Consider the following 22,119-nt stretch of genomic DNA (forward strand, 5'->3'; position numbering starts at 1 on the left):
AGTCTGAGATTAGACATGTAAACAGTTCTTGCATTATCTTGCCTTGCCATGCTCCTGACATTAGAGGTAGTAGCCTTTTGCAGCTCTTTGCCATTTTATTGGTTTCTCTTTTGCTTAGTGAGAATTAGGTGAGCCATCTAGAGTCAAATAGATTAATAAAAGCAAGACTATAACTGTACTTGGCTCCTAGGAGCCTAGTCCCAGCGAGACATTGCTATACCCAAAGTCACCAAACCCCTTCCATTTGCTTGAACTTTCTCAACGTGCATTTAATGTGTGTTTTCTGTGAGCCAAGAGGACTCATAGAGTCTTCATTGTTTTAAGTCAAGTGACCATTATCTAAAAGTTATCATAAGGGGATGGTTTTCAAGGGTTGAAATATATCATTTTGTATGGTTTTAATATATCTTGCATCAGTGTGGAAACCACCTATGTATGAAGAGGGTAATTTTACAGTGAAGTTCATGGACTTGATCTCAGGCCTGTACATACTGTCAGTGTTTAGCAATGAAGTCTCCATTTTTTTTTCTTACTCAACACCAATAGCTTGTTTCAGACATCTGGCACCTCTCCCTTCTTCAGCTGGTCAGAGTACCTTTGTACATTCTTGGTGCAGTTGGTTTATTCTTCTTTCTTGCACAGAGTGAGAAGTTAGCCACCACCAGGCCTGTGTATTACTCAGCACAGGTTTTAATGAGGAAGGCCTTTTTCTCTGTTGCCATCGCTCTTTAGTGAATCATAGCTCTCACTTTTCTCCTTTGCATCTTGCTGACTATCACTGCAGGTCCTTCATTGCTCCTTGTCCCTTGCTCTAGTGCTTAGAGGAGCTGCTGTTCCATCCATCAACGAGGATTAATCCAATATCCTGGCTGCCAAATACATTCCCTGTCTTGTATTAGCACTACCAGCTATTAACTAAACCCTGTAACAACAGCCTGCCTCCTCATTATGAAACAGAGCTGTTTGAAGACACCCATTGACAACACAATATGGAAGGCTTTTCATAGGGTTATGAATAGAAAGTTATAAAGAATGTTTCTTTAGTTTCCCTATTAAATGACAATGAACTTGAATGGCCATTTCAAGTAGGGGCCGGGATTTATAAACATTGAATGCATGCCTGAGACTGTTAAAATCAATAACTGAAGTGAGGTTTCGAAGTCATTTTCTGTGACTTAATAAGTTTATGAGTCTTTGTAAAATGGCTTTTATATTCATAAACGCTTTTTCTCTAGAAGTGTCCTCCTATTGCCAACCTTTTTTTTTTTTCTTAGTTGCTCTGTTCCCAAATAGAATCTGGTGTTTAAAATGCCTCTCTCTTGATCCTTTCCAGGGTTGGTACTTATGGTGAGTGATGAGATATATTATTATTAACCTTCCTGGAATGAAAGGACAAGCCCAGATGTAGTCATTTGGTATAATGGAGTTATAATTTAGATATTCTCTTATGTGCTACCATGATATTTTGAGGATTTTACGTACTTACCTTTTTCTTTCTTCCCTTCATTGGTCTCTGCTTCCCTTCCTTCCTATTTTCCTTCCTTCTTCTGTAAGAACAAAATTGTTAAGGTATCTTATTAAAACAACAGGTATATTCTCAGTATTCACCATTATTGGAAACATCTTTTATATCCCAAGGCTTAATTTTTATTAAAATTCTGTTCTTTAGCACCTGTTCGCAATGAGTTTTTCTCCTGCACATCTAAATTTTCCAAGAGAAACTAATAAATGTGTTGGAGCTCAGAAGAGCTTGCTCGTGTCTAAGCCCTATGTCCCTTTTAACTAAGCTGCTGTTTGGCTTGAAAGCCTGGGCCCTTGGCCAATAAATGCTGCTCGTTTTCGGAGTCCTTGTAGGAAATCATCCATGGCCAAGTTCCAGGGCCCAGCTGGTGAAATCAGCTTGTTGCTCTTTTGGTCTTTAACCTGAGAGAAAAACTACATCCTGGAAAAGATTCCTAACAGAGAGGTATGATGATTAAGTTTAGCAAGAAACTTACTGATGGGCTTGTGTTTGCTCTCTGGTAACTTCTGCACCCATTGCTGCGAGTAGGGGCTTGCCACGCTCCAGATCTTTCCTGCCTCAGTTAGTTTTAAGGTGAAAGAAAATGCGTGCAATAATCTCCCTTATAAGGAAGCAGGATGGCAGGGAATTAAATGAGATAATATCCACGAAAACTATCTGGTACAATGCTTGATGAATAGAGCTTAGAACATTACCTAGCACATAATGACCGAAATTTGGTTCAGTCAACACATAGCGCTAAACCCAGCCAACAAACAAAAACCCCCAAAGCCAGTGGTCACAAATTATTATATTTTTGATCAATTAAAATTAACAAAAATAATTAGGAAGAAGAACTAACTTAAGGTTGCCAACCTTTTACTTTGCCTAGTAAGGAAATTTTAAAAGCACCTGCTACTTATCACCCTCAATTCATAAAGGAAGAGAAATTTTAACATTTTAAAGGAGAAAGGACACCTTGTAATAAAGGACAATTCTTTAAATTTATCTTTATGAAAAAGTTATTATTTTTCTCAGTTTGTTCTAGACTCGGGAACAATTATGGGCATTTTGGCTTAGAAGTTTAAAGGCTTGGGCTCTGAAGTCCATCTGCCTGCTCAGCACCACTCCTAATGTGGAATGACCTTGAGCACAGTACTTTACTTTTTTGTGCTTTGGTTCCCTGATCCAAAGAATGGAGTTCATGTAATCTAACTCATGGGGGTTTTGTGAGCAAAAATAAATAATACATGCTCTTTGAACAGTGCCTGGCACATAATAAATGCTCAATAAATATTAGATATCACTGTGGTAATTAACTTGGTTCATCAAATATTTTTTTATTTTTATTTTTTAAGATTTTTTTTTTTTAATTTGACAGAGAGAGCACAAGTAGGCAGAGCGGCAGGCAGAGAGAGAGGGAAAAGCAGACTCCCTGCTGAGCAGGGAGCCTGATGCCGGGCTTGATCCCAGGACTCTGGGATTATGACCTGAGCCCAAGGCAGCCGCTTAACTGACTGAGCCACCCAGGCGCCCCTTAGTTCACCAAATATTGCCACCTCTCTATCCCTAGGCACTTGTAGGATTGTACTACTCAGCCATGTCCCCTCTTGCGGTTGGATGGGGCCAGGTGACTGGTAGGCTGGGAACAAAACTGACTTGAGTCACTTTGAGGTATTTAATCACTGGTGAGACCTTCTAGTGTCTCTTAGCCCCTGTAGTATCGTGATGGGTAACATTTGAGATGGAAACTGCTCCATTAGCCTGGGTCCCTGAGTGACTGTGGTGAGCAGAGTACCAGCCCCCTTCCCTGCCCAAGGTGACATGCAGTGAATAAGAAATAAGCTTTTGTTTTAAACCACTGAGGTTTTAAGGGCTTTGTTTTTGACACGTAATCTAGTTTATCCTGACTAGTGAAGCTATTATTAATAATATGGCTAATTATCATTTCCTTGAACGATATTTGGAAATAATTTTTCGAGATCAGCAGTTCTCAGAGTATAGTCTTTGGGCCCATGGAGGTCTGCAAGGTGAAAACTGTTTCCATAATAATACTAAGATGACATTTGCCTTCCTGACTGTGTTGAAATTGATATCATAGTCCAGAAGTGATAGTGGGCAAAGTTGTAGGAAGTGGCCCCAAACCGTACTAGTAGTCATATTCTTAACTGCTACATGCTTACAGGAAGAAAAAAATGGCAGTTTCAGTTAAGAATGTTCTTGATGAAGAATTAAAAAGTGTTAATTTTATTAACTCTCTATTCTTGAGTATATACTTAAAAATATCTTGTGTGATAAAATGGGAAGTAGGCATAAAGAACTTTCGCTGCCTGACAGTGTCCAATACTGTCTCAAGAAAAAGCATGTGCACTTAGTGCTTTGGGTTGTCAGCTGAACAAGCTGCTTTTTTTCTCCCGTAAATCTCATTTTTACTTGGAAGAATGACTGACAAACTGTGGTTATTCCAACTTGTATATTTGGTAGTCACTTTTTTTTTGGAAAGTGCAAAAGTGACTTTGCCGAGCTGTTTTAAGAAAAAAATTGACATTATTTGTTGTCAGTGATAAAACTCAGGCCTTCGAGCAAAAATTAGATTTTTGAAAGAATCCTGTCCACCAGTGAGAGCTTGATAGCATCTCAATCCATAAAGACTTATCTGATGAGTTTGGTAGGGATATTAATAAAAGTGATTTTTAAAACTAATTGACTCAGTGAACCAATATTTTCCAGATGACTAATGCATGATGCTACAAAGTCATACATGAGTAAAAGATCCATTCAAAGGTCAAGACAAACCAAAGGACTTAAATATAAAAGAATATGAAAAGGGTATTGATACTGTTTTAGATTCTACATTGCACCTAACCTTTAAGAATATCCCACTTGTCAAATTTTGGTACAATATCAAAGAAGAATATTCATAACTATCTGAAAAGACTATTAAGATATTTCTCCCTTTTCCAACTGTTTGGTACTAGATTTTCTTTATATACTTCAACCGGAATAACTTAGGATAAATGTTTGAATGTAGGGGCACCTGGGTGGCTCAGTTGATTAAGTGACTGCCTTTGGCTCAGGTCATGATCCCAGGGTCCTGGGATCGAGTCCCGCATCGGGCTCCCTGCTCTGCGGGGAGCCTGCTTCTCCCTCTCCCACTCCCCCTGCTTGTGTTCCCTCTCTCGCTGTGTCTCTGTCAAATAAATAAATAAAAATCTTAAAAAAAAAAAAAGTTTGAATGTAATGACAGTTAATGAGAATCCAACTCTCCTGTCTTAAGCCAGACATCAAGGAGATTTGCAATAACGTAAAACATTGCCACTCTCCTCACCATTTTTTTTTTATTTTGGAAAATATGGTTATTTTTCAGGAAAATATTTATGTTCATTAACATGTCATAGATTTTACTTAAATTAATAAATGCTTTTCAAATTTCTCAGTTTTAATGTCTAATGTGGCAAAGACTAAGAGATATATAGCCCACATCAACAAACACTTTTTGATGTCCTCAGTGGTTTTTTAAAGATATAAAGGCGTTCTGAGACCAAAACCTGCAAGAACTGCTGGCGTAGATTATTTAAGTATTTTCTAGAGATAGGACTTCAAGGACCCGGGTTGGCATCAGTGTGTCCTTTCTTTGTTTGCAAAGCTAAAATCATGCCAGAGGACACCTGATGATCCCAAGAGGGGTGGAGCGCGACATGGTACTCTCTCTCCATGTCACCTCAGAGCTGCTCCTTGGAGACACAGTCGGGCAGGCCACCTGATGCCTCCTTCACAGACGTGCAGGGTTGCTCTTTTGTGTTTCCGCTTCTGAATGGAGTAGCAACATCCTGCCTTCCAAGCTCTGAGGCAGATATCCCTGACTCTTAGGCCTTGCTCCTGTTCCTTTCTCACTACGGTGTCTTCAGACTAGAAGGGAAGGAGAGACAGCTGATTTTAATAAGCTACCACCTGTGATCAGAACATTGCAGCCCACTGCTGTGTGCAGGCTGATGAGAGAACAATGGAACAGTGTTGCCTGGGAAAGAAATATGTTTTATGGGGCGATTGTACAGGATTTTATTCAAAGGCTGCCTTAACTAGCAGCTTCATCTGGCAATCAGACTCCCAAGTGCCTTGCGGGAGGAGGGCTCTTAAGCCTCTTTAGATGTCACATCCCAACTCCTGGGCACTGGGCAGTCCTGGGGCACGGCAGCAGCATGTACCGCTGACCGCAGTGCAGGATGGGGATGGCCAGGAGCCTCTTCTTCCAGTGCCGTGCAAAGGGCCACGGCATTGCTGCATTGCAGAGAGACCCACACCCCAGGATCTACGCGGTGCTGCTGGTCTAGGGCTCTGGGTCTTTAAGTCTCAGGCCTCTGGAGTCCCACCCACTCACGGGAGGTGCCATTGGCACTTGGAAGATTCCACTTTCATTTGGGAGGTCCAGTCATTCAGCTTCCTCTGGGGAGTTTCTCTCAAGTCATCCCAGGGGTCTTGAGAAAACACCCACTTCGGTTTATCATAGCTCTAACTCTGCCCCTGACTCCATAAATTCCCTCTGTTTCTCTCCCCATAAATACCAACGGACCCATTCCCACATCCTTAATTTTGGCCTCCTAAGAAGGGGCGCCCTTTCCACTCATGGCTAACCCTGTATCTTTGCTCGTGATCCCCTTCTCTTCCTGCCTTCTGGATCGGGACCGTATTCTGTGTGTTAGTCTCTCACATCTATATGTTTTCAGAAGTGTCATCTCTCTACGACGCCCTTCCTCACAGTTGTCATTTCTCACGTTTGTTTCTGAGCAGCAACCTACCGTGTAGTTAGGAGCCTGGGCTCTGGAGTCACACACAACCGAATTCAGATCTGGCTCTAGCCTGTTCTTACTGTGTGACTTTGGAATAATTACCTTGCATCTCTGTGCCTCAGTTTCTTTATAAAATGCAGTTCTGATAGTACTTGCTTTATGTGACTAAATCACAGTGTCAGAGCCTATGGAGCTTGAGAATTAGTAGGCATTATTGGAAGGTAGATAGGAGTTCACCAGGTAGTCAAAGTGGAGTGGGGCTTGGAGAAGAGAAGGGAAAATACCAGGGTTCCAGCCAGAAAAAAACCTGCATGGCCAGAGCCTGCATGGGGCAAGAAGTTCGACAGGTGAATTCTGCTGGCAGAGTTCTGGCTATTTGTGAAGAAGAGTGGGGAGCTCAGGCAGCTGAAGGGATGAGGAGTTAGAAGACAAGAGATAAGGCCCATGGGAACAGTAAGAGTTCCTATGAACCCCTTCTGACAATTTACAGCATCGTCCCAACTTGGTTGACCTGAAGGAGACATTTTTCATCTTCATCTAAAGCACAAAATTGAGTCCTTGATTGCCCATTGTCATTTGAGCCTCAAGGGCTTTGCTGTAAATATGAAGGTGATGGTTTTTGAGTCTTGGGATGTTTCTGATTTTACTTGAGCACAGTCCGCCCCCTACTGATCATTCTGGATGTTTTCAGCCTGAATGGGTTTACTTGATATCATTAAGTGTTGCCATTGCTTTTGTCCTCAGGGATATTGAGAGAGAGAAAAGAGAGAATAAAGTCTGTAACCTGTGCACCACTTAAGATTCTTATATCGAGTATATTTAAAATGTCTCAGAAGTGACCCTCCTAGCATTAAAAGCTGTACAAGTTAGTGTGACTGGGCCACGTGTAATTTAAACAGAGCTCAGAAGGCGTATATAAAAGGCCTCCAACTCCAAGTACTTGGTATGTGGCAAGAACTGCTAGTGATGAAAATTTCTGAAGACCCAAAATTCAATGAGAAAAAAAACCGTGTGTGTATATAATTAAGAAAAATATCTATGTCACTTGAAAGCATAGTGTATTTGGAGAGTGTTCTCTTGCCGGGGAAAGGAAAGGAAAGCATGAAGGAGGACTCCAGGGAGTTGCAAATTCATGTTCTGCTCCCTGGCCAGGCACACTGGAAGGGATTAGGGGCACTATCTTACTGTTTTCTGTTGTACAAATAAAATTTTATTGTATTCTTTTCCACAGTAATAAAATCAATTAAAGATTAAATATTAACTAAATAATTCATGGAGACAAGATTATGGGTTCTTGATCTTGAAATGGTACCATAAATGTTACACAGGAGACAGATTGGGTAAACACTGCTTAGACAGCGGTCTTAATTTCACTTTATATATATTCCCAGAAGCTATAAAGTAATAGCACATCTAGCTTTAGGGAAAGTAATACTGCCTCTGGACAGACAGCTTTTGTTTCAAAAACTGGTGAAAAAATTTCTTGATCTTCAAATTTTCTTGAAGTTGTAGTTGTAATTTATCGTGAGAATTTTAGTAGCGATATCTGCCAAAACTCTTTATAATAGTTTATCTGAATTTTAAGAGTAATATCTTATGGATTACTTCAGAACACCTAAGAAAATTAAATCTCTCATACTACATCCTTTATCTGAAGAAAATGTGACGAAGTTGGACATGACACTATGCAATTGTCACATCTCAGATAACGTGACGTAAGTTTCCCAAAATAGGTCCTTCGACGTGGCTCCAAGGCAGGGGCCATCAGACATTCCTCTGAAGGGCCAGATAGTAAATATTTTGAGCTCGCAGGCCGCACAGTCTCTGTTGCAGGTACTCAGCTGTAAGAAGAACACTGCCAGGGGCGCCTGGGTGGCTCAGTCGGTTGGGCGACTGCCTTCAGCTCAGGTCACGATCCTGGAGTCCCGGGATCGAGTCCCGCATCGGGCTCCCTGCTCAGCAGGGAGTCTGCTTCTCCCTCTGACCCTCCCCCCTCTCATGTGCTCTCTCTCATTCTCTTTCTCAAATAAATAAATAAAATCTTTAAAAAAAAAAAAAAAGAAGAAGAACACTGCCATAGACATTGGTTAAACGAATGTGACAGTGTTCTAATAAAACTTTATTGGCAAAAATATCTCCATTTGGAGGCCAGATTTGGCTTGGAAGCCATATTGTGCCATTCTCTGCTTTAAACTAGAGTGGCCTAGATGTACATATTTGCTGAATAGTTAGGGTGTCAGATTTGAGAATGGCTAGTAGAGATACTTAAATCACATCAGTACATATTTTTTCAAACATTTTGATAGTAACAACAGTAAATTTAGATGTCTTTAATCAATTTCTTGGCACACAACTTGTTTTTAGAATGATGTCTGTATGTGACAGTTATCTCCCGCAAAGACCTCAATCTGTATATATTTAGTCCAAAGTTGGAAAAGTCTAGTCTATTGGAAAAAAAAGTGTTGAAATAAACGTGACTGTAGATTTAGTGTAAATGAAGTTTTATTCATGGATTGAATTTTAGAGAAGGGTAACCGAGTAATTTTTGTGAGAACTACTCCACTTTATAATTGAACAAATATTTCTCAAATCAATCACACTTTTTTATCCCTTCCCAAATTTTCCCGTGAATATTTACCCTAGCATGACTAGACTCTCCATGAGAATGACAGTGAATTCAAGTTACAGTTTTTGAACAGCTTTGTTATTTGAAATATCTTTTTTTATAATGGCACATTTAACCAGTTCTCTTTATAGTACACCAACATTTGAGGCCAGCTAAAAATAAAATAACCAAATAAACTGAGGGAAACTGCAGATACCCAAAGGTTGACATTTTTAAAAACACTTTGTGAACTTTTCACACCATGCATGGCTAGATGGTTTTTTAGTCTCTTGTTTCTCAGCTTTTTAAAAGTTTTTTTTTTATATATTCATGCTGTAAATCAGAACTTTAGCTATAGCCAAAGGTTGAGAACCTATTTTCCTATTCCCTCAAAGGAAAAAGTACCTATGATTTTCTTGCCATATGTAGGTTTTGTCTGAGATCCACAGATTCCACCTCCATCTGTGCATCTGAGCTGTGGTGGGGATGGAACCCGTGTGGCCGCTCTCCCCTGCACATTGCCAAGTTATGTGCTAGAAGTCCACTTCTTGCACAACTGTGCTTCTCCAAGCTTTCTGAGTTTTACCCTCAGGTTGCAAAATCCCAAGTGAAGAGATAGGAAGACAGTGTGTTATTGATCTCTATAAAAAATAACATGTTATTCTGTCAAAAGTCACACAACTTTCTAGGTACCTTGAAGGTTCAAATAAAAAAAAAAACTATTTAAAACAAAGCAAAACAAAGCAGATAGACCTGAGAGATTTCAACTGTTGTTGCAGTTGCCATACAATGAAACCAGTTTTAAATTACAATGTTGCCCGGCTGCCCCCGGTGGCTCAGTCTGTTAAGCACCCGACTCTTGGTTTTGGCTCAGGTCAAGATCTCAGAGTTGTGAGATCGAGCCCTGTGTCCCGCTCTGGGCTGAGCAGGAAACCTGCTTAAGATTCTCTCTTTCCCTCAGCCCCTCCCTCTCCATTCTCTCTCTCAAAAAAAAAAAAAAAAAGAAAGAAAAGTTATAATGTTGTCCTTCTGTTTCCTTAGAGAATTTGAAAATCTGTTAAAAGGGTAACCTGGTGATAATTACCTGATTTCTATTCAGGTAATTTTCTATTATAAGTTTATTATATTTGTTAATTTCATTTGTTAAATTCAGGAAAGCTAATACATGTCATTTGCATCTGAGAAGGAAGAGTCTTTTCTTTGCCTTGCACTTTAGAAATATTTCATATTCTTCACTATCCATGCACATCTAAATCAGCTATCACTTAAAATCTTGGTCTTCTTATTTCTTTTTTCAGAAGGTTCACCAGTGTTTTGCTTTATTTGTTGCAAAGATTATTCCCAAAAGAAACTCTATGAAATTATGAGTACTTTATCCAGCAAATGGGAATTTAGACAACAAGTTTCTTACTGTTTGTGATGGGGTTTTTTTTCCCCTAATGAGAAATGAGTTAATTTTGCTTTCATTAAAACTTGTACATCAAGATGAATGAATTTCTGGTGCTTCCTGGAGACAGAGCATTATTTCTAAGAGTCTTTGCATCCCAATCATTGCAAAGGGAGTTCCATCATACAGAACACCAGACTTATGTTTCAATGAGGGTGATCCCTCTGACCTTTCACCACTAATATTTTATTTTTCAAGAAATCCCCCTGGAGAACTGAAGTAAGGATGCCATTTCTCATTCCAACACTTGGCGATGGAGCCCAGGTAGCTGGAATTTTACATGTATCCAGGAAATTCTGTTGTGGAAGCTACACAGAACAGACTGAGAGGCTATTCTGGTTCTCTAAATGCCATTCAATATGTAATGAGGAAAAAAACAGCATTATCTTACCAGTTTCTGGTATTAAAAATAGATGGCTCTTCCTTGAATTCTTTCACTGTAGACTCATTCTAATTGACTTTGAGTCAAGACTACATCTGATTTTTTTTTCCACCTCTGATAATTATCATAGGAATAGCACTGGAATGAGGGCTGAGGTCAGGGTCCATATTAAGGCAGCAAACATAGAAGGAACCCTTGATGTTGGCTGAGAAGATGTCCAGAAACAATATGGCAGAACAGCAGGAGGCAGGGAACACCAGTGAAACAGGTGACCAGACTGGTCTGTTTTGAATAAGGTCTTTGGAATCAGTCCTCAGTGTGAGTGCCAAGAAGAAATCACAATCTTTCTGCCTAACTCCTGCTACCAAAAATGCAGGAAAACATTCTCAACCTAAGATGCTAAGGTTCCTGTGGCCAGGCCTGTGTCCACCCACACACCAGTCATTTTCCACAATAACAAACCTGAGGATGGGAGTTCTTACCCTGCATTGATAAGGTCCAAGTTGACAATTTATTTGAAAATTGTTATTTAGACCAAATTCAGTGCCTACTTTAAGAAAGGGATCAAGGTAAGGAGAGGTAACACATTAAAGATTGCATGGCTTTTATTGAAGGTATTTTGTTGGGTATAATGCTTTCTGAAGCAGAAATGTAAAAGACAAAATGCATTATTCATGCTTTTTTCATATTCATACAGATAATGACTGTATAATGAAAATTGGTCTTTTGCCATGGGCATAACTCTGAGTCTCTCAGTAATAAATGTTTTCCAGGACCAGGGGATTTATATTCAGGAATCATCTTCACAAAGCAAACTTTGTCTCAAAAACAAGGCTCTCATATTTAGGGGATGCTTGCTATATTGCTAAGAGCTTTGTGTTGTTTATTGACATTTATATCAGATACGAATTAGGAAACTTAATTATAAAATGGTCCTAATCATCCATAAGTGTTTTAATCAATTTATATTCATTTTTAAACTAAACAGAGAAAAACTCTTGTTTTCTTTCAATAAACCCAGAGCAGTCATTCAGGGCTGAACAATAGGAAATGTGGAAAATGTTCTGGTTAGGTACTCAGCAGGTTAGATTTTAAATCTGCGTATTGAGCATGGGCAAATATAAACTCACTGAACTATTGGATTAAGTGCTGTGTGTTTTCATTTACTTATGTTTAGGAAACAGTTTAAAGTATTGTTTGGTAGGTTAGTTTCACTTGATGCATTGTATTGAAGTAGCTCTTGTTTGGTAGAACATGATACTCCAGGTACTGGAACCTAATAAAGTTTTGATAAGAACCTGGAGAGGAGAGATTTCACCTTCCAGTAGAAAACATTATCAGAGTAATTTTCATTGTATACCTAAGGAATTTTGGTATTGTCCAACTTTAATGATTTAGGAAAATCTTAGACACCACAAGAACATCAGAAAATCAGAAGTAGGTAAAACTGGTAAGTTGAGTCTGTACATAATCACTCATGAGACTCATTCAATAGCATGATCATTATTTCTCTCTGTCAGTGAGCTGAAAACTCTGCGGTGAATGTGGTTCTGAAGGAAGGACCATAGTTGTAGGTCAACAGTTTGCAAGATTTGGTTCTATAGTTCTGTAGGTAATTGGAATTGACTGATAGAAGACAGGTGATTTTTCCAACAGTGGTATCCACCATCAATAGAACATGGTGAATTTGGAGACTAGGTTAGTTGAAAAGAAGAGAAATAGTTGCAATGCATTTTTTTAAATTGTCTGACCTTCAGTCAGAGAAAGACAAGTATCATATGATCTCACTGATATGAGGAATTTGAGAAACAAGACAGAGGATCATAGGGGAAAGGAGGGGAAAATGAAAGAAGACGAAACCAGAGTGGGAGACAAACCATAAGAGACTCTTAATCTCAGGAAACAAACTGAGGGTTGCTGGAGTGGAGGGGGATGGGAGGGAGGGGGTGGCTGGGTGATGGACATTGGGGAGGGTATGTACTATGGTGAGCTCTGTGAATTGTGTAAGACTGATGAATCATAGACCTGTACCCCTGAAACAAAAAATATATGTTAATTAAAAAAATGAAAAAAAACCCTATAAATTGACCTTATTTAGGACACTAATGCATTGTTTATCCTAGTAATAAATCAATATGTATGGTTATCAGTAAATGTTTGGCACTTTCCAAGGCAGAAAAGTAACCTCTGCATATAGTCATGTGTATACAGAACCACTGAAACATTGTGAGTTTTTTTAAAAACATACAAATTTAACTTTATTTCATCATTGCCATTTAAAGCTTAATTTTATAAAACATAAAAAGACATTTTTAAGAGTTCTATATCACAGGAATTTAAACAGTAGAAATATCCATAACTTTGTAGGTTCATGTTATATATATTAAAACCAAAGAATTGGGGCACCCGGGTGGATCAGTTGGTTAGGCAACTGCCTTCGGCTTGGGTCATGGTCTCGGGGTACTGGGATCGAGACCCACGTCAGGCTCCCTGCTCAGCGGGGAGCCTGCTTCTCCCTCTCCTCCCTGCTTGTACTCTCTCTCACTCTCTCTCTCAAATAAATAAAATCTTTTAAAAAATTAAAAAATAAAACCAAATAATTGAAAATTTTTTCAGTATGGGAACTATACAATGAAATAAATGGCAAAGGACCTAATAGCAATATTTCATTACTTATGGATAATCATTAGCTGCTTTCAAGATCTAAACAAAGGCCATTGCTTAAATGTTTTAAAACCATTTAAAAGTCACTGAGGTTGACCTTTCAAATCCAAAACTATATGACATCAATAGCTACTGAATAAAGAGCATATGCACATACTTGCTCTCTTTCTTTCTCTCTTTCTCAGTTTCATAATATGCTTTTCATTTTGGCTAATTTATTTATCTTTACATGAATAGCTTTATTTTTCTAAGGCTTCAAGTAGATCACCACTAGGGCTAATCTTGGCATTTAAATCCAGAGAAGTTCAAGTATACTCTGGAAGAAATAGATTTATAAATAAGAGCAAAGGGCACCTGGGTGGCTCAGTTGGTTAAGCATCCAACTCTTGATTTTGGCTCCAGTCATGGTCTCAGGGTCGTGAGATCAAGCCCTGTGTTGGGCACTGAGCTCAGCGGGGAGTCGGCTTGAGATTCTCTCTTTCCCTCTGCCCCTCCCCCCACCCGTGCATGCACACTCTCAAGTAAATAAATAAATCTTAAAAAATAAATAAGAGTAAAAATATTAGTAAATGAGAGACTGTATATCCAAGCAACAGAAATTCTGCATCACAACAAACCATGTCCAGATGGCCAGGAGATAAATCAGTGTCAGAGAAAGATGGTCTTTTCACATGGGCTGACCAGCAGCTCCGTTGAAATTGACTGAAATAAAGGTGGCCAATTTATCATTACTTTCACCAGTTTGTTTTTCTAATGACTATGGACAAGTAAAATTGTTTTAAAATTTAGGCCTTGTTTGTGTAAGATTCTTATTTTACCATCCCAATGGACATATTCTAGGGGAAGGATGCAGGATCCCCAGCCACGGTAGTCCGAGAAGTGGTCCTGTTGGACCTGCGCCGCTGCCCAAAGGATTTTCCTAAAGTAGAGATCCAAGTAATGCCTTTCTTTGCTTGAAATTCTGAGGATTTCTCCCATAGCTTCAAATTCTTTGGTTTACATACAAAACACCCTTTATGATCTGGCCTTAGTCCCGGCACTTATCACATTCTCCGTAGTCACCGGTCCCCTTTATGCCTCTGCCCCTCTGTAGTGAGCTCCCAGAGGGTAGGAAATACATCTTACTCATTTTAGTATCCCCAGTGCTGGATCCGTTAAGAACCTTGGGAAGTATTTGTTGAATAATGGAAGAGATGAATGGAAACATTGCTATCCTCTAAGACCTAACATGGCTGTGTTTTTCCTTCCTCAAGGACTTTGGCATTATGTTCCTGCATCACCTTGTAGCTATTTTCTTGATTTCCTTTTCATATGTCAACAATATGGCCCGAGTAGGGACCCTGGTCCTCTGTCTTCATGATTCAGCTGATGCTCTTCTAGAGGTAAAAGTTTCCTTTCATCTTTAAGAGTTTGAAATTTAGAATTCAGGAAATCCCCAAGACCATCAGTTCTTCTATGTTATTCTATGTGGCACTGGGGGAAGATAGTATATGACTGATATATGATAGTATATGACTGATTTTAAACTGCAAAGTGTTTCTTTGTAAGTTAAATTGGTAAAAGTGAGACTTTAGTCCGTACATTTTTATACAAAGCATGTTCATCATCTTAGCATTCTTTATTAGTAGAATAATGAAAACCTTTACTATCCCACACTTAAGAAAATGAATGTTTTATAATCGGAAAATCACTACTTGAAAAGGTTTTGTTTCTGGTGTTATAAGTTTCACACTGATATATCTGTGAAGTACATACAACTCAATTTAGTTATTAATAATTGTACATCCTGATGACATTAATTAGTAGTCACAGTTTTTATTGACAGTAGATGTAAATACTAAATATCCTAGTATTTTTACAGTGAAAAAAGTATATGTGAATTGTAAATTAAATATAAAAACTATGTTCTCTACATGTATAAGTATAAAGAGTATTCGAGGAAATATTGGTTGTATTTTGATAGACTTTCTAAACCATTATCAATTAGGATTATAAAAGTAGCAAAAAAAAGAAGAAAAAGAAAAATGCTTCAAGCATATTTCAAAAGATAAAATCCCCAGGAATATTTTGATGTGGTATTTACTCTTACTTATGGCCCCTCTGAAGATACACACCCAATAGTGTTATATAATTGAATAAAAGACTTTTTACTTTATGTTAAGAAATTTATGTAACTGGTGAAAGATAAACTTACCAGAGTACAAATTTCATGTAGAAATGGGTCTTAGAATCTGTATTCTAAGTTTTTATTCTTGTTGGTCCACACAGTTCTGCCCCTTGAAGTATATACTGTCACTTTGAATATAGAGGTACTCTCAAATAATGATCTATTATTACAGTATAAGCAGAAATTCCACATGATAAAATTGAATCTACTATAAAGATGATTAATCAAGGCTTGAAATATATATAGCACTTCATTAAAAACTCTGTTCCTTATAAGACTATGAAATAGAAAAACAGTCCTAATGGGCTAGATATGTCAGATGATAGTGTGGCACTATGATTTTTAAGTAATTCAAGCTAAACTCTGTTTAGCATATTTTTAAAAGAGAAATATAGTTATATAAGGGCAGTCTCCTGTAAACCAGTTATCATTTGGTTAAATCCTAAGTATGCTTTAAAGTGGAGATTTATACAGCAATATATAGTTTTCAAATTAATCTTGTACAATCTGCCAACTTTAATATCTATGGAAATGGCTGGTTGAATCTTTGTCTATCACTTTTACCCAGAAAAGAAAAACAATCCAGAAATGCCAGTCATGTGGCTTAAAAGCAAATATTCTTCATCACATGGATTTTCTTTACATTATACAATAATGCTTGAGAATATCCAAATAATGAGATATGTCAACTATCAACTCTTTGAAGTGGGATCTATGACCTAGACATTTCAGAAAAATTGCATGTTTGATACTTTTTTGTTGAATACTGTTGAATGAATGTAAGAGAAAAACAGTTTCTCCTCCTAGGCAGAAGGAAGTAGAAGATGCTTTTTTTCTTTCTTACTATAATTCGTGATGTCACACCCAAAGTATTCATGAAATGAAAAGTTCATAATCCTGGTTTCTGCCCAGTTAATAGATATTTTTTCTTAGTAATCCATTTCTCTCATCGCTGTGTGTTTTACTTAAAGCTACAGAATTGTAGCTTCTGTGGATACTGTCAACAGTCCTTTCAGGTTTGACTCAGCTAATTTAACTTTCTAAGAAGTAGAAAATAATGTTATGAATTCAGCAAGACATCTTCAATTTATAACCCTGTGTGTGGGTGCGTGTGAATTCTATGTGAAAATGTAAAAAGAGGTGACCAAGCAAAATTATCTTTTCAGTGTCACCTATTGTTACTTTAGAATCCTCTGTTAAAAAGTGTGTAGATGGTAGGAAAAGGGAGGTAATCTCTTCCCTAATTTATAATATAAAAAATGGTCACTTACGTTACTATCATGAATTATTAGAGTAATTCTTACAGACACTTGGAACATTAGTGACTTTCATGTAGAAAATGATCCATTAATGTAACTTTGAAAATTATACCTAAATGGATTCATTGAAATAACATGATCTTGATGTGTTCTTTATTTCTAAATTTATGAGAATAAGCCAAGAAACTGTCTCCCCAGAATATCCCTTAATGCCTATTTAAGGAGAACCTTTCCTTCTAAGTAGAAAGAAGAAAACAATGCAGAAAGGCTCCATATAACCTGTATAAAGTTTGTGGCCTTAGTGTTTGGGGCTCATTAGAGTTTTAAAGGATTACCTAGTACTTTCTACTTTGGCCTGTTATGCCAAATTCCTGTGTTGGTGTCTTTGCCATGCTGATATCATCTATAATGCAGGAATTTTCTTATTTTTCTGTTTTCCTGAGATCAACCATATAATTGAATTTTTCAGGTTGCTGAATGTTTTATTAAATCTGTGACAGTCCGTAGTTTTACTTATAGCTAATGTTGCATTTCACTCAACTTATGGGTAATTTATAAATACTGATGCATGATGTATGACATTTCAAAGTAGCAGGGAATTTTATGCATCTGGGAAGTTATATCTTATAGGAGACGCATGCATATTGAAAGAAGCTTTTCTTTTACCAGTTTAACTAAATTAATATATCACATTCCTTCCTTTTATAGGCTGCCAAAATGGCAAATTATGCCAAGTTTCAGAAAATTTGTGATCTTCTGTTTGTTATGTTTGCCATGGTTTTTATCACCACACGACTGGGTATATTTCCTCTCTGGTGAGTATGCCAGTCTTCTTTCCAATAGAGTCACCCCTTCCGGATAAGCTTTACGAGCTATTTTGCTTTTGAATTTCATTCCAAATATTTAGTAAGAGGTTTAAAGAAAGTGGGGGAGGGACTCAAGAAATGGCTTTGATTTCTTCTTCCAGAAATACCGTACTCTTTACTAATCTTTTCCATAGGATAGTTAGAGAAGGATGTGCCTGACAGAGGTTCTGAGACCACAGAAAGCCGTCCGCTATTTTGGGGTCCAGTCTAGAGTATGAATCAGAAACCCTTAACCATGAAAGTTGGAATAAATAAAGGAAACATGGTGTTGCAACCAGTTATATTATCAGGGATCCTCCTGTACCAAGGATGTATATAAGCCTTGCCCCTAGACTGGTAGCAACAGCATCACCAAGGAACTTGTTAGCAATGCAACTTCCCCACCAGACCTGCTGAATCACAAACTTTGGAGTTGGGTCCTGGCAGTCTGTGTTTTGATAAGTCTTCCTGGTGGTTCTGCTCCACACTGAAGTTTGAGTACCATGTCCTATGCAATTCTCCTCATCAGCTGTATTTATAACTAAAACAGATGGAAAGTATAACCTGAAATTAACCCCTGAAATTCCCTATGGCCTCTTAATGTCTGGGTCTTTTATTTTGTTAAGAGCTAAGGAAATAATATGACCAATTTTGATGGAATTTGACAATCCTTTCTATAGAAAATAAGGTCCAGTGTCATTAATATGTTTTTCTGGAAGGCTATTACTTGAACTAAAAAAGAAATGAGCCCTCTGTATCACTTAAAGTCTACCACTGATGTCGTATTTTTTTTCAATTCTAAGAAATTGATTTGAATGGGAAATTAAAGCAATGGAAATTGGAAAAAGCTGAGAAATGAAGGGATGCAATAATAACTTGGCCCAGTAGAAAAATAACCATTATAGAGTTGGGATTTTTAAGGGAGTATGTCTATCACTGGAGTTCCATAAACAACTAACACACACACATACAGACACACAGAAACACACACACACACACACACACACACCTTCTCTTTGAGGCTCTCAGCCCTTTTGGACACTGACTTATTATGAAAATTATTTCAAGAAGCAACATGTGTGTTAGCAACAAGCATTTATAATACCTCAGTATAGTTTTATATGCTTGTAGGTAGGAAACACATGTAATTTTGCATATAATATATCTGTAATTATTCAGGATTGTGTGTCTTTCAAGATTATTAACAGAACTTAGTGGTAAGAATTTAAATAGAAGTAAGGAGAGCAAAGTCCAGGACATATTTCTCCAGAGAATAACAGAAAGGTTTCTTACCTAGGATTTCTGAGAACCTGACTTTGAAAGAAATAAGCATCACTCTCAAGTACTTGGATTTGCGTACTTCCCTGTAAGGGTAGAATTAAAATTAGATGTACCCCTTCTCCTCCCCTCCAGCTAATGTGTAAAAAAGCTCTTTAGGTTTAAATAGCAATCAGTTGCCTAGAACGTAGACTGCAGAATATAGAAATTATGCAATGCTACTAATAAGATAACTCATAGGTATGTCCTGTGATGATGCCAAAAGCTAGCCACTTAGAAAAATCCTTATAACCAAATACAAAGCAAGAATTTACATTGCAAATGTCGTAGGACTTCTACTACCATGCCCCTGCATGTGGCCAAGTTTTTCAAGAGGCAACTTGCCGAGAGAAATATTTTATTGTTTGTAATACAAGAGATAATTTATATACTTGATGCCATCGTAGTGGTACATCTAGTGAATGAAATCTTTTTCGGATATGTCTAAGAAGTTGGATTAGTGCCTGGATGACCTTTGTTTCCAATTCCTAGAGTGTAATGGGTATCATTAATGTTTAAAATTACAGTGTGAATAACAATAGCAAATAGTGTTTTCAATGTTTTCCTTAATACTGTGAAATTATTTTTAAAAATTCCTTTTAGATTAGGAAATCCTAGAATTGGGAGGGACTACAGGTCACCAGCTCCAGATTCTTCTCCCATCCCCTCTGCCCAGGATAAGAATTCTTTTTCCCTAGTCCAGGAGTATTGCTTCAGAGGTGGAAGGAGAAATGGTTTTTTAAATGAAACAGAAACCTGGGTCTTTATAACTTATAAACTAAAGGTCCTTAATCTGTTTAGAAACCCCTGAAACGGTATAAAAAGCATATTTGTGTGTGTATTTTTTCCTGGAGGGGAGGGTGCATGGCTTTAGCAGATTCTCAAGGAGATCTGTGACTCCCTTCCCTCCTCAAAAAAGTGGCTTCTGGGAACAGACTAAGTGTACCCTGTCACTTCAAACTGAAAACTCTTAAGAACGTGAAGGTCTCTAACATATCATCTGTAGGCTTTCTCTTCATCAGAAAGCATCCTTAATCCCTTCGATTATTCCTGCCTGTTGTTTGCTCTCCTTTGTTTGTTCCTGAGAATTCCTCATCATGGTGTTCCAAATGTGGACTGCCTGGTACAAAGTATAAGAGAACTAAAAACAAGTTTTATTTAGAACTGCATTTCTTTTTTTCTAAGATTTTATTTATTTATTTGACAGAGAGAGAGCACAAGCAGGGGGAGTGGGAGAGGGAGAAGCAGACTCCCCACTGAGCAAGGAGCCCGATTCAGGACTTGATCCCAGGACCCTGGGATCATGACCTAAGCTGAAGGCAGAAGCTTAACCAACTGAGCCATGCAGGGGCCCCTAGAACTAAACATTTCTTTAAGGCAGCTTGCCATTGCATTAGCTGTAAGCAACTTTGACATTGTACTGTCAGTGATCTGATAAACATCTGAGCTCCTGCCAGACTAGATCTCCCTCATCCTAAATTTATCTCATTTTTATGTATTTTTATTTCTATTATGATTTATTTGTATACCTAATTATATGGACTGCATTTATTCATAATGCTGTTTTCAAATATTCTAGCCCAATTAGGGTCTTCTGAACTACATCCAGCGCCACACTTATCCCTCCCACCTTTCTGCTACATAAGCATATGCCTTTCATGCTTCCCCCAACTCACTGAAGAAAAAAGTTGACCCAGAGGAACTCCTGGTACAGTACTAAAGAATCTCTTTGGGTTGGCCTCTGTCTTTCAACCACCAGTCTGTCTTTATGATTTTACTTATTACTGTCTCATAACTGCTCTGTCATCATGCCTATTTCCCCACATTTTGTTTTGTTTTGTTTTGTTGGGGTTTTTTTATAGGTAAATAATTTTATTTATAAATATTCACTATTCATTAGTTTATTCAGACACAGTGCTGTATATTAAATTACACCTTGGTCTTTGCCTTCATTATTCCCTGGACTTGTTACCATTCCTGATTCCAAATCCTGTATTGTTTTTCTTTGTTTGTTTGTTTTTTTATTTTATTATGTTATGTTAATCACCATACCCTTACATCATTAGTTTTTGATGTAGTGTTCCATGATTCATTGTTTGCATATAACACCCAGTGCTCCATTCAATACATGCCCTCTTTAATACCCATCACCAGGCTAACCCTTCCACCCCCCTCCCCTCTAGAGCCCTCAGTTTGTTTCTCAGGGTCCATAGTCTCTCATGGTTCGTCTCCCCCTCCGATTTCCCCCCCTTCATTTTTCCCTTCCTACTATCTTCTTTTTTTTCCCCTCAGGAAACAAACTGAGGGTTGCTGGAGTGGTGGGGGGTAGGAGGGTTGGGGTGGTTGGGTGATAGACATTGGGAAAGGTATGTGCTATGGTTAACGCTGTGAATTGTGTAAGACTGTTGATTCACAGACCTGTACCTCTGAAACAAATAATACATTATATGTCCCCACATTTTTTTAAGGTGTAATCAAAGACTTTTGTCAAAGGTCTTGTGAAAGTCGAAATTTACTCTTGTGAAAGCAGAATTTACTCTCTTGTTTACGGTATCCTCTGCACATGTAGAAGCAGGGTTAAAAAGAATATGAGGCCCACCGGCATGACTTGATTTTAGGAGACCTTTATTGGCTTCTGGTTCTTCATTTCTAGGCACTCACCCCCATCTGATTTATCTATCGGCAACCGTGAACTTAGCAGCCTAAAATTTCCAGTCTTTGCCTTTTCTGTATTGTTTAAGTGTCGACTTTTACCTTCAATATACCACCATCTTAAAAAATGTGTTTAGTGAATATTTTGGGGGTACTTACTGTGTAACCAACCAGTAAGGGGCTGGGTACTAAGAATTCAGTGCTCCTTGGGGCACTTGCAGTTGAATCCTGATAGGTTTATAATTCTGGTTTATAATTTTCTGGTTTATAATTTGGGGGGCCCTAGAGATTATAAATTATTTTCTGAACATTTTCTGGAGGTAAATAAGATAACTGGATTATCAGTGTTAAATACTTTGGCTGAGTGTACTAAGGAGCTTTGTCAGCTAAATAGAGCATTATCCTACATTATACTACATAGAGACTCTTGTGTGAAACAGTCAGTGGGTACTGGAGGGAAGGTGCTGGAGGTAGATTGGACTTCAGTTCTAAC

General features: G+C 38.1%; 1 protein-coding gene across 4 annotated transcripts in view; it reads left to right on the forward strand.

Moving 5' to 3' along the window:
- CERS6 (ceramide synthase 6) overlaps positions 1-22,119 on the forward strand; it is a 309,186-nt gene that overhangs the window by 239,450 nt on the left and 47,617 nt on the right. For all 4 annotated transcript variants that reach the window (XM_045868678.2, XM_064586648.1, XM_045868679.3 and 1 more), the window contains exons 7-8: positions 14,640-14,768; positions 17,521-17,627. In XM_045868678.2, the coding sequence (XP_045724634.1) occupies positions 14,640-14,768; positions 17,521-17,627 (236 nt within the window). The remainder of the gene's footprint in view (positions 1-14,639; positions 14,769-17,520; positions 17,628-22,119) is intronic.

The sequence above is a fragment of the Mirounga angustirostris genome, unplaced genomic scaffold (genome assembly GCF_029215605.1).
Source record: "Mirounga angustirostris isolate CCGP_5_RB_7025 unplaced genomic scaffold, mMirAng1.0.hap1 SCAF_3, whole genome shotgun sequence".
Lineage (NCBI taxonomy): Eukaryota > Metazoa > Chordata > Mammalia > Carnivora > Phocidae > Mirounga > Mirounga angustirostris.